The sequence below is a fragment of the Canis lupus genome, chromosome X (assembly GCF_011100685.1).
Source record: "Canis lupus familiaris isolate Mischka breed German Shepherd chromosome X, alternate assembly UU_Cfam_GSD_1.0, whole genome shotgun sequence".
NCBI lineage: Eukaryota > Metazoa > Chordata > Mammalia > Carnivora > Canidae > Canis > Canis lupus.
The window spans coordinates 79,828,488-79,847,521 of record NC_049260.1 but is presented as its reverse complement, the minus strand read 5'-3'; the positions used below and the strand labels follow the sequence as shown (position 1 = coordinate 79,847,521).

Genomic DNA, 19,034 nt, shown 5'->3' with positions numbered 1-19,034 from the left:
ACATTATATGGTCTCATTCATTTGGAGAAAATAGTGAAAGGGAATAAAGAGAAAGGAGAAAAAATGAGTGGGAAATATCAGAAAGGAAGACAGAACATGAGAGACTCCTAACTCTGGGAAACGAACTAGGGGTGGTGGAAGGGGAGGTGGGTCGGGGGTGGCACTGACGGGGGCACTTGATGGGATGAGCACTGGGTGTTATTCTGTATGTTGGCAAATTGAACACCAATAAAAAATAAATTTATTAAAAAAAACTGAAGTCATAGAAAAAGAGTAGGAAAATGGTTGTTAGGGGCTGGGAGTATGGGAGGAAATAGGGAGAAATTGGTAAGAGGGTACAAACTTACAGTTGTAAGATGAATCGTGTTGAGGATCTAATGCATAACATGGTGACTATAGTTATTAACATTGTATTATATAAATGAAATATGCTAAGAGGGCAGAACTTAACATGTTCTTACCAAAATAAATAAACAAACAAACAAACAAATATTTTAAAAAAGAAGAAGAAGGTAAATATTTGAGGTAATGGATATGTTAATTAACTCTTGGAGGGAATTCTTTCACAATGTATACATGTATCAAAACATCACGTTGTGAGAGGAGGGGCAAGATGGCAGAAGCGTAGGGTCTCCAAATCACCTGTCTCCACCAAATTACCTAGATAACCTTCAAATTATCCTGAAAATCTATGAATTCGGCCTGAGATTTAAAGAGAGACCAGCTGGAATGCTACAGTGAGAAGAGTTCGCGCTTCTATCAAGGTAGGAAGACGGGGAAAAAGAAATAAAGAAACAAAAGGCATCCAAGGGGGAGGGGCCCGGCGAGGAGCCGGGCTGAGGCCGGGGCGAGTGTCCCCAGGACAGGAGAGCCCCGTCCCGGAGGAGCAGGAGCTGCACCGACCTTCCCGGGCGGAAAGGGGCTCCCAGGGAGTTGGAGCAGGACCCAGGAGGGCGGGGGTGCCCTCGGGCTCCCCGGGACAGTAACAGAGCAACTGCGTGCCCAGGAGAGTGCGCCGAGCTCCCTAAGGGCTGCAGCGCGCACGGCGGGACCCGGAGCAGCTCGGAGGGGCTCGGGCGGCGGCTCTGCGGAGGGGGCTGCGCGGCCCGGGAGCGCGAATCCACCAGCGCAGGCCCCGGAGCACAGGGCGCCGGGACACAGCCCAGGATCCGGCCTCCCCCGGGACAGGCAGAGGCCGGGAGGGCCCAGGACAGCAAGGACGCTCCTGCCCCGAGCTGAGCAGATCAGCGGCCCCGCCCCGGAGCCTCCAGGCCCTGCAGACGGAGACCTCCGGAGTACCTGCGGGAGCTGAATCCAGGGCTCCAGAGCTGGCCGCCACCACTGTGGTTGTTCCTCATGGGGCCTCACGGGGTAAACAACCCCCACTGTGCCCTGCACCAGGCAGGGGCACAGCAGCTCCCCCACATGCTCACACCTGAAAATCAGCACAACAGGCCCCTCCCCCAGAAGACCAGCTAGACGGACAACTTCCAGGGGAAGTCAAGGGACTTAAAGTACACAGAATCAGAAGATACTCCCCCGTGGTTCTTTTTTTTTTTTTTTTTTTGTTGTTGTTTTGTTTTGTTTTGCTTTTTGATTTGTTTCTTTCCCCCACCCCTTTTTTTTCCTTTCTTTCTTTTTCTTTCTCTTTTTCTTTTTTTTTTCCTTTTTTTTTCTCTTTCTCTTTTCTTTCCTTCTTTCTCTCCTCTTTTTCTCTTTTTCCCAATACAACTTGCTTTTAGCCACTCTGCACTGAGCAAAATGACTAGCAGGAAAACCTCACCTAAAAGAAAGAATCAGAAACAGTCCTCTCTCCCACAGAGTTACAAAATCTGGATTACAATTCAATGTCAGAAAGCCAATTCAGAAGCACTATTATACAGCTACTGGTGACTCTAGAAAAAAGCATAAAGGACTCAAGAGACTTCATGACTGCAGAATTTAGAGCTAATCAGGCAGAAATTAAAAATCAATTGAATGAGATGCAATCCAAACTAGAAGTCCTAACGACGAGGGTTAACGAGGTGGAAGAACGAGTGAGTGACATAGAAGACAAGTTGATAGCAAAGAGGGAAACTGAGGAAAAAAGAGACAAGCAATTGAAAGACCATGAGGATAGATTAAGGGAAATAAACGACAGCCTGAGGAAGAAAAACTTACGTTTAATTGGTGTTCCCGAGGGCGCCGAAAGGGACAGAGGGCCAGAATATGTATTTGAACAAATTCTGGCTGAAAACTTTCCTAATCTGGGAAGGGAAACAGGCATTCAGATCCAGGAAATAGAGAGACCCCCCCCCCCTAAAATCAATAAAAACCGTTCAACACCTCGACATTTAATAGTGAAGCTTGCAAATTCCAAAGATAAAGAGAAGATCCTTAAAGCAGCAAGAGACAAGAAATCCCTGACTTTTATGGGGAGGAGTATTAGAGGAACAGCAGACCTCTCCACAGAGACCTGGCAGGGCAGAAAGGGCTGGCAGGATATATTCAGGGTCCTAAATGAGAAGAACATGCAACCAAGAATCCTTTATCCAGCAAGGCTCTCATTCAAAATGGAAGGAGAGATAAAGAGCTTCCAAGACAGGCAGGAACCGAAAGAATATGTGACCTCCAAACCAGCTCTGCAAGAAATTTTAAGGGGGACTCTTAAAATTCCCCTTTAAGAAGAAGTTCAGTGGAACAATCCACAAAAACAACGACTGAATAGATATCATGATGACACTAAACTCATATCTCTCAATAGTAACTCTGAATGTGAACGGGCTTAATGACCCCATCAAAAGGCGCAGGGCTTCAGACTGGAGAAAAAAGCAGGACCCATCTATTTGCTGTCTACAAGAGACTCGTTTTAGACAGAAGGACACCTACAGCCTGAAAATAAAAGGTTGGAGAACCATTTACCATTCGAATGGTCCTCAAAAGAAAGCAGGGGTAGCCATCCTTATATCAGATAAACTAAAATTTACCCCGAAGACTGTAGTGAGAGACGAAGAGGGACACTATATCATGCTTAAAGGATCTATCCAACAAAGGACTTAACAATCCTCAATATATATGCCCCGAATGTGGGAGCTGCCAAATATTTAAACGAATTAATAACCAAAGTGAAGAAATACTTAGATAATAACAGACACATAGATCAATGGAACAGAATAGAGAACCCAGAAGTGGACCCTGACCTTTATGGTCAACTAATATTCGATAAAGGAGGAAAGACTATCCATTGGAAGAAAGACAGTCTCTTCAATAAATGGTGCTGGGAAAATTGGACATCCACATGCAGAAGAATGAAACTAGACCACTCTCTTGCACCATACACAAAGATAACCTCAAAATGGATGAAAGATCTACATGTGAGACAAGATTCCATCGAAATCCTAGAGAAGAACACAGGCAACACCCTTTTTTTTTTTTAAATTTTTATTTTATTTATGATAGAGAGAGAGAGAGAGGCAGAGACATAGGCAGAGGGAGAAGCAGGCTCCATGCACCGGGAGCCCGACATGGGATTTGATCCCGGGTCTCCAGGATCGCGCCCTGGGCCAAAGGCAGGCGCCAAACCGCTGCGCCACCCAGGGATCCCCAGCAACACCCTTTTTGAACTCGGCCACAGTAACTTCTTGCAAGATACATCCACGAAGGCAAAAGAAACAAAAGCAAAAATGAACTATTGGGACTTCATCAAGATAAGAAGCTTTTGCACAGCAAAGGATACAGTCCACAAAACTAAAAGACAACCTACAGAATGGGAGAAGATATTTGCAAATGACGTATCAGATAAAGGGCTAGTTTCCAAGATCTATAAAGAACTTATTAAACTCAACACCAAAGAAACAAACAATCCAATCATGAAATGGGCAAAAGACATGAAGAGAAATCTCACAGAGGAAGACATAGACATGGCCAACATGCATATGAGAAAATGCTCTGCATCACTTGCCATCAGGGAAATACAAATCAAAAGCACAATGAGATACCACCTCACACCAGTGAGAATGGGGCAAATTAACAAGGCAGGAAACCACAAATGTTGGAGAGGATGCGGAGAAAAGGGAACCCTCTTACACTGTTGGTGGGAATGTGAACTGGTGCAGCCACTCTGGAAAACTGTGTGGAGGTTCTTCAAAGAGTTAAAAGTAGACCTGCCCTACGACCCAGCAATTGCACTGTTGGGGATTTACCCCAAAGATACAGATGCAATGAAACGCCGGGACACCTGCACCCCCATGTTTATAGCAGCAATGGCCACAATAGCCAAACTGTGGAAGGAGCCTCGGTGTCCACTGAAAAATGAATGGATAAAGAAGATGTGGTTTATGTATAAGATGGAATAGTACTCAGCTATTAGAAATGACAAATACCCACCATTTGCTTCAACGTGGATGGAACTGGAGGGTATTATGCTGAGTGAAGTAAGTCAGTCAGAGAAGGACAAACATTATATGTTCTCATTCATGTGGGGAATATAAATAATAGTGAAAGGGAATATAAGGGAAGGGAGAAGAAATATGTGGGAAATATCAGAAAGGGAGACAGAACGTAAAGACTGCTAACTCTGGGAAACGAACTAGGGGTGGTAGAAGGGGAGGAGGGCGGGGGGGTGGGAGTGAATGGGTGACGGGCACTGGGGGTTATTCTGTATGTTGGTAAATTGAACACCAATAAAAAATAAATTTAAAAAAAAACATCACGTTGTATACTTTTAAATATCTTATGATTTTGTCCATTTTACCTCAATAAAACTAAAAATGTTTAAACAAAAAGAGTGCAGATACCTTTATACCTTGTTCATCACAAAGGGGAGACAGAGAAACTGAAGCAATCCCTGCCCCCAGATTTGGCCATTAAGGAGATGAAATGGACCTGGAACACTGATTTGAACTGTATTACAATTTTTAAAACCTAGCAAAACAAAATAAAGCAAAAGTAAGAAACAAAGAAAGTGATGGTAGTATTATTTTATATAGTGTCGCCAGGGAAAGCTACTGAGGTAATATCATAACATGCAATATATTAATTATATAATATATATTATTAATTATATCAATCATTATTAATCATATAATATTTTATATAATGTATTATATTATATAATAATATATCAAAATATATTATATAAAATAATATATAAAAATATAATATATAATTACATAATATGCATTATTTATATTAATATATTGATTGTGTATTAATTATATATTAATATATTCTAAATCAATATATTATATCATATATATTTTTGAGTAGGTAATATTTAAGGAGAGACCTATATGAAGAGTGAGTGACTCATAGGAACAGCCAAGGGTGCGGGGGGGAGTGGGATGGGAGAATGTTCCAGGTCCAGGAATTAGCAAGTGCAAAGACCATCAGCCAGGATTATGCTTGGTGAGCAAAAGAAATAGAAGGGAAGCTAGTGTGTGTGTGATATTTGAGACAGATACATAGGTTGTAGTAGAAAATGAGATCAGAAATTACAAAGATTATGTCATGCATTGTAGGCCATGGCATAGATTTGGGATTTCATTTTAAGTGTAACAGAGGGTTCTATAATCGGAGTGTTCTGATTAGAGGAATATGATCTGGCTTACATATTACAAAGATCATTCTGGCTAATGTGATGAGAATAGACCATAAGGAGACAAGGAAGAAGCAGGGAGACCAGTTAGGAGGCCATTGCAGTGAGCCAAGCAATTGATGCTGGCGGCTCATACTAGAGTGGTAGCAGTGAAGATGGAGAAAGTCACCAGAGTCTGATGTTTTGAGAAAGTAGAGCCATGGGATTTGCTGGTGGACTAGACTGACTCCCAGTATTTTGGCCTGAGCAACTGGAAGGATAGTGATGGAGATGGAGAAGGCAACTGGAGACTTGGGTTTATAGTAAGGAGAAATCAGAATTCTTTTTGGGACAAGGGAAGCTTGATATGCCTCCTAGATATGTCTACTGGTGGAGTTTTGGAGTAGTTTCTGAATAGGCAGGAATACAACTCTGGAGTCCAAGCAAGCTACAGATACAAATTTGAGAGTTTCAGCATTTACATAGGTAAGCAAAACCATGAGATGGAGATGGAGTGAAATCATGTAGGAAGTAATTGAGAAGAGGGGACCTGAATTCTGGGAACTCTAATACTTGGAAGTGAAAAAGATGAGAATTAATATTCTCAGTTATTCATACTTTAGACACATTTCCTTGCAGAAGCCATAGGAGGTGGCAGTTTTACTGTGTTTTGTTTTCTACTGTCAGCTTATTAGAAATTTTAAGGGCTGCTAGTGGTTGCTTTCCTTATTAAAGAGAAAAGGATTTATTTTTAAACTCAAATAAGGCTGTTTCTATCTCTGCAGACTGAATGATAGGAAATCCCACCACCACCATTATTTTTCCTCATAGCGGTAACACTATGGATTTGTTGTGCAATTTTTTTTGTTTAATGTTTGTCTTTCTTTGCACTCTCACTATGCTGAAGACTATAAGCCCCACACAGGCTTCAGGATGTCTATCTTATTCATCACCCTATTTCCCAGTACTTAGCACAATACTTGCTATATATAATCTTCAAGAATAAAAGATAACTTTATTCATTAACCAGATGGTTCTAAGTATCTATTAGTGGTTAGACATTGCCCAAGTTGCTGAGGATACAGAGGTGCTGCAGATCCTGGCTTGGATGATCTCTAAGCCAAAAATAAGACTAGAATTAACAGGAACAAAGTGATCTTTGCCATAACGTATCTGGACATGATCAATGTCTGCCTTTTATTTTTTTTTAATGTCTGCCTTTTAACATAGGTGGACTGTGTGTTGCCTAGTGCACAGAAGTTATTCAAGTTCTGCATAATAATGAACACTGAATGTGTCATATATTCCACACTAAATCATTTTCATTTAAGCCTCAAAGTGTCTCTACAATGTAGATATTATTATCCCTGTTTTACAGATGAGAAAACTGAGGTTCAGGATGTTTCATCTGACAAGTTAGTCTTACTGAACCAAGTAGTTGAATCAGTGGCTGAACCAGACTCCCTTCAACCAGGGTCAACTGATTTCACTTTCCACATTAGACTCCTTTATACTTAAAAACTCCATTACTTTAAGATGGAATCAAGTCCAATTGAGTAAGAAATGGTACTAGAGAGATAAAAGCATTATTCTCAGAATAATCACATTTTCTTGCTTCTCCTAGAACTGCTGGTAAAGGTCAAGTATTAGGGTTGGCTGGAAAATAGAAATTCCATCTTGGTTAAGAGTTACAACTACTGACCTTGTTGACTAAATCTGTTCTATTGCTCTATAGCTTAGACAACAAGAACACTGACTGAGAACATTTGTTCTGTTACATTTACATAAACCTTTGCCAGATGCACACATACAGAAATATTTAGCTTTTTTCAGTAATCAAGAGTTGTGGCAGGGTAAGAGCCAATCTCAGAAGCTGTTCCAGCTGCTGGGATTGTTGTTCCTATATTTGCTTTTATCTCCTTTATCTGTAAATTTAGTTTCTTTTCTTTGTCCATTACATACAATTTCCACCCTATCTGGAACCAAATTTACAGAGGGATTTCCATAAATGCCAAATTATTTTAAAGGTTATACACCTGCCAGACGCCTCTTAACACTAGGTCATTATCATGAAATATTGTTTACAATCTTTATTATAACAATTATAAGAATATTATGATAGTCTTCATTATTTTTATTTATATTTTAGTCAGGGAATTAAAAAGTGGCTTTGCTTCTTATACAATAACAAAATCTTTAGTTTTTCACTTAAGCAATATAAGATGGTGAAGTACAGAGAAAAATTTGAATGTCAATACCTATCAAAGTTAATGTAACTCTTATAACCCAGGTACATTTTATCTCACCGAATTTAACACATAACAACGTTTCATTTTATTTATCTACATCCTAATGGGTAGAAGATTATAGGCATTTTATGTTAAAATCCATAGCAAAAGAGATATTTTTCCTTAAAAAGACAAAATGCTCAATAGAAGTTCATGCTAAATGATAAAATAAGGCTAAGAAGCATATTTAACTTCAATAGTTACTTGGTAGTTAAACAAACCATAGTAATAGTTATAAAAATAAATACCCTTTTTACGCAGCAGAACACTGGCATGTTTCCGTCCATTTCGGTTTTCCACATGGCAGGTATAATTTGCCAGGTCAGCCTCCACCACTGAATCAAAGATGAGTGCCAATTCAACTTCTTTTTCTCCAAGATGCTCTTTCAGGAGCCTGAAATAAAGACAGTACTCTTAGTTGAATTGGTTTGATGTGGGAAGAGAGCAGCCATGCAAAAATTGCAGATGATTATGTAGCTGACAAGGTCTCCAGTGGGCATGGAGAATCTTGAGTGGCTTTTATGTATGGAACCTTCAACAAGAAAACACAAAAATTTACTCTTGATGTAAAGATTAGATGGAAAAGGATAAAAGTGAGGAATTCACTCAGCAAAAAGTAATATTACCATACCAGTAGGCTTTGATAAATGAAGCTGACATGATTTGTGTGGCAAAAAGGAGGAAACATTGGGCTCCATGTTCTAAGCTGAATTTATGAAAACAGATTAGGTTTTTGCACCATGCCATGAAGGGAAAAAATCAATAGATGTAGTGTTTGTATTAGAGGTTAGAGTTTTGGCAACAGAGGGTCAAAAGGTAAAGAAATGAGCCTTGAAAATGCTTGCCTTATAAGAAGTAAACTGAAAGTGGTTAGTGTATTTCTATCCCCAAATATCCATGAGAAGTCTATTCTTTACTTTCCTCCTGCATTTGTCCAATGAAGGCATACGCTCTGTGCCCTAACCCGCCAATGATGCTAGCCCTCTGTCATGGCCTTGCCTTTTCCAGACACTGCTCCCTGTTTGTCTTTCTTCTTTCTCCCATCACAGGGAAAACACTGTCCTATGTGACATTTTCTCATAGTCCTGCTTTTTGCTTTCTCAAGTGAAGTTGCAAAGGGTCGTGGACGGTCAGGAATAGGTGTTCTTTACAGAGGAAATGAGTTGCCAGGAACCTATCCTAGGAGTGTGCTTCCTGTTTCTTCAGAGTTAAATTCTCACCAATGGACAGCTGACTCCTGACTGAGGTGAAAGTGGGTATCCTGCTGACTTTTCTGTCTCCTGCTTTTTAAAAAAGATATGTATGTATGTATGTATGTATGTATGTATATATGTATGTATTTAACTGACTGAGCCATCCAGGTACCCCTGGGATGAGGTTCTTAAACACATGTGTTGCAAGATAGAAATTTGGAGCACTGGAGTTAATTCTCATATCCTTTTTGGACACCTGATTATGAATGCAGAGAAGAACCCTCTAATTTACTGGCATTTAGCATAAAGTTGGAAAAGACAGCTATGCTCAGAGAAATTTGGGTTCTTTTTTTTTTTTTTTCCTTTTTATTTTTATTTTTATTTTTTTTTTATTGGTGTTCAATTTACTAACATACAGAATAACACCCAGTGCCCGTCACCCATTCACTCCCACCCCCCGCCCTCCTCCCCTTCTACCACCCCTAGTTCGTTTCCCAGAGTTAGCAGTCTTTACGTTCTGTCTCCGTTTCTGATATTTCCCACACAAGAAATTTGGGTTCTAAGTATAGGCCTCCAATTTACAAGTTCGAGCTGGATCTTTACAAAGTCATTAAGTCAATGGTGCCTTAATATAACTCAGCTTTAAGTTGGGAAAAATACCTACCCTACTTAACTTTGTTATGAGGGTAAAATGGGTTAAAGTAATTTAAAAGGTAAATAGCGCTGTACACATGCAAAGGAATGCAACTAAACATCAACATTTCATTATCAGATTTAGATTGTTTACATTTTGTCTCCTACAAAAATATATTTTTAAAGATTTTATTTATTTATTTGTGAGAGGCAGAGAGAGAGAGAGAGAGAGAGAGAGAGAGAGAGAGAGAGAGAGGTAGAGACATAGGTGGAGGGAGAAGCAAGCTCCATGCTGGAAGCCCGATGTGAGACTCGATCCCCGGACTCCGGAATCATGCCCTGAGCCAAAGGTAGATGCTCAACCGATGAGCCACCCAGGCATCCCTACAAAAGTATTAAAATGATATTTATTGATATTTAAAAATTCAGTCGGCCCAATCTCTTCTGGTTCCACTTTGAGAGAAAAAAGGCTTAAAGTTGGGTTGGTGGAGCAGAGTTCCTAGAATCTGAGAGTCTCCCACAGTGAAATCTGAAGCTCAGATTATATTCCAAAATACACATGCTTTTAAAAAGCTCTGTTTCTGTATCCTTCCAATGATACACATATCTGGGAGTTGATAATACTGGCATTTGTAACTTGAGTAAGTCTCTTGCCCTTTACATTAATGTACCATTGCTGAACTAGACAAATGTAAGAATTTTCTTAACCACATTCTATTGGTAGTCTTTCTATTAACTTTCTTCTTCCTGGATAAAGTTAGAATTTTCCTCTCTCAACATATACCTAACCAAGGAAAAATGGGAATTTGCTGTCTTCAGGATTTATATTGAATTTTACTTTCTCCATTTTCTCCCTGTTATGGGTAAATCCCACTACACTCAATTATTTTAGTTCTGTGTAACCTGCAATGGAAGAAGCCCCTTTAGTACCAGAAGCTGCTTAAACACCACAAATTAAGTTTGATTTAAAGCTTCATGTGCAGGGCAGCCACAGCCTCTGCCAAGCATGAAGCAGAAAGCTGATCCTGTCCTTCCAGACCAAGCCTTTCCCCTCTTAATTTCTAATGCAGTTTCCAAAAACAGCTCCTCACAGGCTGCAGAAAGAATCTGAAGGGAGTAATTGAAAAATGATCCTTCGTCCATCTATTAATATATATGAGGTGTCTTCATTATCACTCTTGAAAATCTAGAAGTGACTTGCTTTATGGGAGTTAGAGTCAGCTGATGTTTTTATCCACAAATCACTTAGTAGAGCAATCATAATTTCCTAGCAAATACTGATATATACATGTATATAACAACCTACCAATGATTCTTTGTCAATCCTCTACTAAGTGCCTGGCTCTGGGCTAGACATTTGGTGTAAGATAAATATAAACATTAAAAGACCAGGTTCCTGGGGTGCCTGGGTGGCTCAGTCAGTTAAGTTTCTGACTCTTGATTTTGGTTCAGTTTTTTTTTTTTTCCTTCTATGTTGTATAGTTTAAAAGCTTTATTCCCCCCCCCCCCCAACATGAGCAGATAAGTTTCCTATTCATTCAGCTGGAAGTTTCCTTCCCATAGTTAGTTCCCTTTAATGTGGACTAGGTCGTTGTTGGGGAACTTGCTCTGTCCTAGGGAAAGGGGGAGATTTCAGAGACACACACTGAGCTAATCACAAGCAGAGGCAAGGATCTGACCCGGCAGCTGCTGAAAGAGTCTAGAGGTCAAGGTGTGTGTTCAGCTAGGGGCCTGGGCAGGCCGGGGCGCAGGCCTCCCCTCACCTGTTGCAGGTGCCACCAGGCCCCTCCTCGCAGATGTGCAAGGGTCTGAACCCTCAGATCTCAGGGTCATGAGGTTGAGCCCTGCATTGGGATCTGTGCTGGGTGTGGAGCTTGCTTAAGATTTTCTCTCTCCCTCTCCCTTTCCTCTGCCCTTTGTCCCATTTGTGTATGTGCACATGCATGCTCTCTCTCTCTCTCTTTAAAAAAATACCAGGTCCCTGCTCCCAGTAAGCAGTAAAATTTAAACAAGAGACAAGATCTACAAGTTGAAAAAATATAGACATAATGAAGTGAAGAAGAGTGGTACAGCCATGCTTACAAAGAGGTTTCAAAGAAGGGAGAGACTATTTTGACTACATTAAAAAGTAAAGGCTTGAGAAGAATCTTCCTAGACAAAAGGAATAAAGGAGTGTTTTTTTTGGATGGAAGACAGAAACAGGTTTTGGCAGAATATATGAAAGAAAGACACCAACGAGACTGGTTTTGGAATGGAGGATACAAATGAGGGGATCCTGGGATATACTTCAAATAACTTCAGAAGCATTTTATTCCAAGGATTAACATCGAAGGTAAGTTATATGCAACAACAAACACTGGAAAAATAAAAAAAATAGTAAGTTCAGGTGACAGAAATCACCACCTTCAAAATTTTTATTTAGTCAAGACCTATTCTTAAAAACTAATACTAAAAAGAGTTTGGAAGTTGTCACTCATCCTTACAATAAGAAAAACAGCCGAAGAAAATTAAAATGAACAATTCTTAGATCTATCAGAGAGTTGAGGTCACAGGGCAAACTCTCACCCTGAAACTTGAGACGGAGGCAAATACTGAGAATCATAATATAGTGGGAACAGAAAACAAGGACCAAGAGCCAGTACAGGTAGAAACAAACTATAACTGATAAGTCACTATAGAGCCACTACACACAAGTCTGAGAGTTTAAAAACTCCATGAAATCTAATCTTTGGGATACCCACATTTTCAAGAGGTTTGTTTCTAGGAGCCTTACCAGGATCTTAGGGGAAGATCACAGAAAATTTTCCCTATGTTTCTGTCAGGGGAATTTAAAAAAGCAACTATCCTGAAATGAGCCCAGAGCATTCCCTTCTAAACAAAGGCCTCCCCCAAAGGGAAACTCTTTTATCAGAGCCTAAACTACTTGAATTTTACCAAACCTAGCCTACCTGAGGGAAATGAAATACAATACCCAACTCCAGCCCCCCTCAAACTTTCTTGTCTCACTTAAAAAAAAAAAGGAGGAAAGCTGAGAAGCAGTTGTGAAGGTCATAGCTCTGAGGCACAGGCTCACTAAAAGACTGAGACTTTATCATAGGATTATAGAATGCTTACCACCACAGCAATCAGGCTCCTGTATAACAAGGGCTTTCAGCTGAAAGAACTGCATAGCTCAGACCCTATTTAAGAAGCAGTCTCTAGGAAAACACAAAGAAAACAGTAGAGACATAAACAAGTACATTAAAGGATATCTTATCCTCTTACACCTACAACTATAGCTAATAGTAAGCACAGCCTAACAACACAAACATAAAATCTCACTCTGAAAGCCTGTTTACCTCAGTTCCTTTTATCCGATACATAATATGGGTTTGCAACAACAGAATTACCAAAAACATGTTAAAAAGAAAAAATAAGAAAAAAATAACAACCCCTCAAACCCCTCCCAAACAAAACCCAAAGAACACAGTCTGAAGAGACAAAGCACACATCAGAACTATATTCAGAAATGGCAGAGATTTTGAAATGATCAGATTAAGAATGCAAAATAACTATGTTTAATATGTTAAAGGATCCATGAGAAAAGTGAACAATATATATCAACAGATGGGTAATGTAACCAGAGAGATGGAAACTCTAAGAATCAAAAGAAAATACTAGAAATAAAAACACAATAAGAGTAATAGAAATAAAGAATGCTTTTCATGGGCTCTTCAGTGATGACAGAGCTGAAGAAATTGTGATCTTGAAGATACATCGATAGAAATCTCCTAAACTAAAATGTAAAGAGAAAAAGATATGAAAAATGGAATAAAACATGGAACTCTTAAAGGATAATTACAAAAATAATAAGATACATATAATGGAAATACCAAAATGAGAAGAAAGAAAGGAACACTTAGAAATTTTTAAAGTATTAGAGCTGATAATTTTCCAAAATTAATGAAAGACTCCAAACCACAGATTTCAGGAAGCTCAGAGGATACTAAGCAGAATGAATACTAAAAAATGCACACCTTGATATATCATATTGTAACTGCAGAAAATCAGAACAAAGAGAAAATCTTGAAGTGATGCAGAGGAAATATAAGTACCTATACAAGAACAAGAATACAAAATACATTAGACTTATCTTTAGAAGCCATGCAAGCAAGAATAGTGGAGTTAAATATATGAAGTGTTGAAAAAAATGACCACCAACCTAAAATACTGTATCCATCTAAATTATTCATCAAAAGTGAAGGAGAAATAGAGTTTCTCAGACCAATAAAAATGAGGGAATTTGTTGCCAGTAAACCTGTCTTGCAAGCAGCTTAAAAGTTTTTCATAAAAAATGAAAATGATATAGGTCAGAAATTTGGATCTATAAAATGAAAAAAAGTGTTAGAGAAGAAATGAATGGAGATAAAATATTTTATTTTTTCTATTCATAATTTATCTAGCATGTAACTGTTTGTTTAGAACAACAATAGCAATAATAGCAGTTATAAGAAAAACAAGTTCTGAGGAACTATTACACAGCGCAGTGACTATAGTTAACAATATGGTATTGCATATATGAAAGTTGCTGAGAGTAGATCTTAGACATTCTTATCACATTTATTTTTTCTAAAGATTTTATTTATTTATTCATGAGACAGAGAGAGAGAGAGAGAGAGAGGCAGAGACATAGGCAGAGGGAGAAGCAGTCTCCATGCAGGGACCCCGATGTGGGACTCAATCCTGGGACTCCAGGATCATGCCCTGGGCCGAAGGCAGGCATTAAACCACTGAGCCACACAGGGATCCCTCTCATCACATTTAAAACAAGAGTTAATTATATTAACTGTGTGAGCTGATGGATGTATTAATTACCTTGATCTTGATAATTATTCTACAAGGTATATATTATCACATTGTACACTTTAAATATATACAATTATATTTATGAATCATTCTTAATAAAGTTGGAAATTTGAAACACAATAGCATCAATGTATTTGGTGATTATAATTTGTGTGTAAGTGAAATTAATTACTGTTATAAGGTACCTACACTACCTGTGAAGCAGTATAGTATTATTTAAAAGTGTACTTAGATTAGTTGTAAATATATATTGTAAAGTGTAGGACTACCAGTAAATTTTTTAAGAGTACAATTGATATGCTAAGAGAGAAGAGATAATAAAAGCACATAAAGTGCTCAGTGAAACCAGAGAAGCCACTAAAAGGAAATTAAGAAAACAATTCCATCCATTGGCAACAAAAATAATAAAATACATGGGAATAAACTTAAACACAGAGGTGAATGATGTGTATAGTGAAAATTATAAAATGTTGATGAAAGAAATTAAAGAAAACAGATAAATGGAAATACGTCCTGTATTCATATATTGGAAGAATTAAGATCGTTAAACTGTCTACACCACCCAAAGTGATCTACAGATTCAGTGTAATGCCTATTAAAATTCCAATAGCGTTTTTTTACAGAAATAGTAAAAATATACTAAAATATATGGAACCACAAAAGACCTCAAATAGCCAAAATAATCTTGAACAAGGAGAGCAAAGATGGAGGGATCACACTTCCTGATTTCAAATTTTATCACAAAGCAACAGTTATCGAAACAGTATGGCTTAGTATAAAAACAGACATACAGACAGAACTGTATAGACACCAGAAATAAATCTACAATCTATGATCAATAGATCTTCCAAAAGCATATCAAAAATACACAATGGGGAAAGGATAGTCTCTTCAATAAGTAGTATTGGGAAAACTTTATATCCACATACATAAGAATAAAATTGGACCCTTTCTCACATCAGATACAAAAGTCCAGCCAAAAAGGATTAAATACTTAAACATATGATCAAAATCATAAAACTGCTAGCAGAAAACATAGGGAAAAACTTTCTGACATTGGCCTAGTCAATGATTTTTTGTATATGATACCAAAAGCACAGGCAAAAAACAAACAAACAAACAAACAAACAACAAACAGACAAAAAAGAAAGACAAGTGGGATTGCAACAAACTAAAAAGTTTCTAAAATACCATGTGATCTCACTTACATGTGGAATCTAAAAAAATAAAAACCCCACAAGCTCATAGATACAAAGATCACATTGATAGAGAGGCAGGGGTTTGAGGGGTGGGCAAAATGGGTGAAGGAAATTAAAAGGTACAAATGTCCAATTACAAAATAAATAAGTGATGGGGATGTAATGTACAACATGGCAAGTATATTTAATAATATTGTGTTACATATTTGAAAGTTGCTAATAGATTAAATCTTAAAGTTGCTCATTACAAGAAACACAAATCTGTAACTATGTATGGTGACAAATGTAGCTAGACTTATTGTGGTGCTCATTTTGCAATATGTACAAAAATAAAATCATTATGTTGTACACCTAAAACTAATATAATGTATGTCAATTATATTCTATCAAAAAGGAGTGGTTAAGGGCACCTGGGTGGCTCAGTCGGTTAAGCATTTGACTTGATTTTGGCTCAGGTCATGATCTTACGGTTGTGAGATAGAGCCCTGTGTTGGGCTATGCAGTGGGTGTGGAGCCTGTTTAAGATTCTTTTTCTCCCTCTTCTTTTTCCTCTCCCCACTCCTCTCTCTGGAAAAAAAAGTGTGGAAAGATAACTTAGGGAGTAGGAGTAAAGATTTGCAAACCATATATCTGATAATGAGTTAAAACATATAAGGAACCCTTACAACTCAATATAAAAACAAAATAAAACAAATAAGCCAAATAACCTTATTAAAAATGGGCAAAGGACCTGAATAAATATTTCTCCAAAAAAGTCATATAAATGGCCAATGGGAATATAAAAGTTGTTCAACTTCACTATCATCAGGAAAATGCAAATCAAAATCACAATGATATATCATCTCCCACTTGTTAGATTGCCTATTATCAGAAAGACAAAAAATAAAAATTGTTGACCAGGATATGGATAAAAGAGAACGCTGTACACTGTTGGTTGGAATATAAACTGGTGCAGCTCCTATAGACAACAATAGAGATATTCCTCAAAAAATTAAAAATATAACTACGATATGATCTAGCAATCCCACTTCTGGGTATAAATGCAAAGGAAATGAAATCAGGATCTCAGATATTTTCACTCTCATGTTCATTGCAGCATTATATAATAGCCAAAATATGGAAACAACCTGTGTCCATCAATAGATGAATGGTTTTAAAAAAATGTGGTTTATATATACAATAGAGTATTATTCAGTCTTAAAAAATAAGTAAAAGTTGTCATTTGCAACAACATAAAGGAACCTGAAGAATAATATGCAAAGTGAAATAGTCAGTGAATGAAATATACTTTATGATATTATGTCACTTATATGTGGAATATAAAAACACCAAACTCATAGTAGCAGAATAGAATAATGGTTACCAAGACCTGGAGGAAGAAATGGAGAGATGCTGGTCATTCAGTTATATGATGAATAGTTCTAGAGACCTAACGTATAGCATGATGAGTATAGTTAGTAATAAGTGTACTGTATACTTGAAATTTGCTAGGAGAGTAAATTGCAAGTGTTTTCACCATGCACACACACAAAATTGTAACTATGTATGGCGGTGAATAAATTAATTAGTTTGATTATAGTTTAGCTTGATTTGCAATGTATACATATACCAAAACATTATATTATATACCCTAAATATACACAATTTTTATACTCATACTTCAATGAATCTGGACATTTTTTAAAAATCTAGCATGAAATAAAGCGAAGAGTCTTGATTCCCCTAAACTAACATAAAATAAAACATCTAATCCTAATTACCATTCATCTTAAATCAAATTGAGTCTGCTTGTGATGTCTAGGTATACTGCAGTTTCTGAGTTATTATGAGTATGAGTAACCATTGTCCAGGAATGAGGATTGAGAATATCAAGAATAGGATTATGTTTAAAAAAAACCTCTTAAACAAAATATTTCTTTTAATGTCATCTTCAGTACCTATTAAAGACTTAGTGATCAGGATCAAGCTTATAGTCTGACAAAATCAGATTTATTGACTGAATACATGGAAGATGGGAAACTTCAGAGTAACTGTGGATCATTCCTCAATTGAATGTAGGAAGAAAGCATTTTTTGTAATGTTTAGATTTCCACTAAAAGATTCTGAGTAGAGTCTAGGAAAGCCCTGATAAATTCTGGATTGGTTGGGATTTTTAAGGCAGGCTTGGGGGAAGGGAAGATTGACCAGGGGTTGAGAACTGTCAGGAGGCAAGGATGACTTAGCAATTGGGTATTTCCAGTAATATATGAAAATAGCAAAGCAGGTCTAGGGCATCACTGGTAAGAAAGCAGTAGTCACTTAAATGAGGTGGGGTTGTTATGGCATTTTACAATTGCTGCATGACCTTGGGAGAAACAGTGCTTTCTGTTAACTTCGCAGCTGGCTTTATCTGTCTGTCCTCCCAGGCTGATTAATAGTAGGGCTGCTTATTCTTAGTCCAGACTGATTTTCATTCTTTCAGTCCCAGACAAGTTTTGACTCTACATCCTAAATATGGAGTACAATAAGACATTCTGTGCAACTGAGGATTCTTGCTAGTTATGTTTTGATGAATTCAGTCTAGCTCTACTGGAACTGTAAACAAACTGCCCAGGACCATCTTTTCCTCAGTCTCTAAACCAATTTTTTTTAAATTTTGTCAAATAAACTGATACTATTTATCTCAGATGACTATCATGAAAATCCCAATGTAATTTAGGATGCCAAAATGCCTTTGCAATCTACTGTGTAGTAAATAAAACATGAAGAGGAATTATTAGTATTTATTATTATCATTATTATTTGCAAATTGTAGATTCTTGTCTAGAGTAGCTTATAGGACATTATATTTGAGACTGGGCATCTGGAGTATGCTCAGTAAAAGAAGAGATATAACAAATATGTCTTACGTAGGCTTTAAATATTTTATGCATAGATCAAGGCTAAGATCCACTGTGGAATTAGAACTGTGAATAGTAGAGTCATCATTCCTCTAAAATTCATCCTTCAGATAACTGGCAATTAAGACTACTCCTAGGTAAAACTATGCTGCTTATGAAGTTTACTTTTCCACTGAAGCCTCCTCATGACTTACAAAAATCTACATCCACATATACATCATAAGATTTGAAACTTACTTAAATCAAAAGCAAAGTGATTGATCACTGTTCTTTCTTCTAATGAGACAAGATAAGAATGGGGGAAGAGATGGGATGTGCGTGTGCGTGTGTGTGTGTGTGTGTGTGTGTGTTAGCTCAATGTAAGGAAGGCCGGAGCAGACGGGGTGCTTCAAGGCACTAAAAAAGTATGGTGGGAAGTTACCAAAATGGAGCACATTATTTTG

At 37.8% G+C, this 19,034-nt stretch overlaps 1 protein-coding gene across 1 annotated transcript in view; it reads right to left on the bottom strand.

The window, feature by feature from the left end:
- Positions 1-19,034, bottom strand: part of IL1RAPL2 (interleukin 1 receptor accessory protein like 2) — a 652,944-nt gene that overhangs the window by 28,282 nt on the left and 605,628 nt on the right. Inside the window, exon 7 of the mRNA XM_038588825.1 lies at positions 8,091-8,236. Coding sequence (XP_038444753.1) covers positions 8,091-8,236 — 146 coding nt within the window. The remainder of the gene's footprint in view (positions 1-8,090; positions 8,237-19,034) is intronic.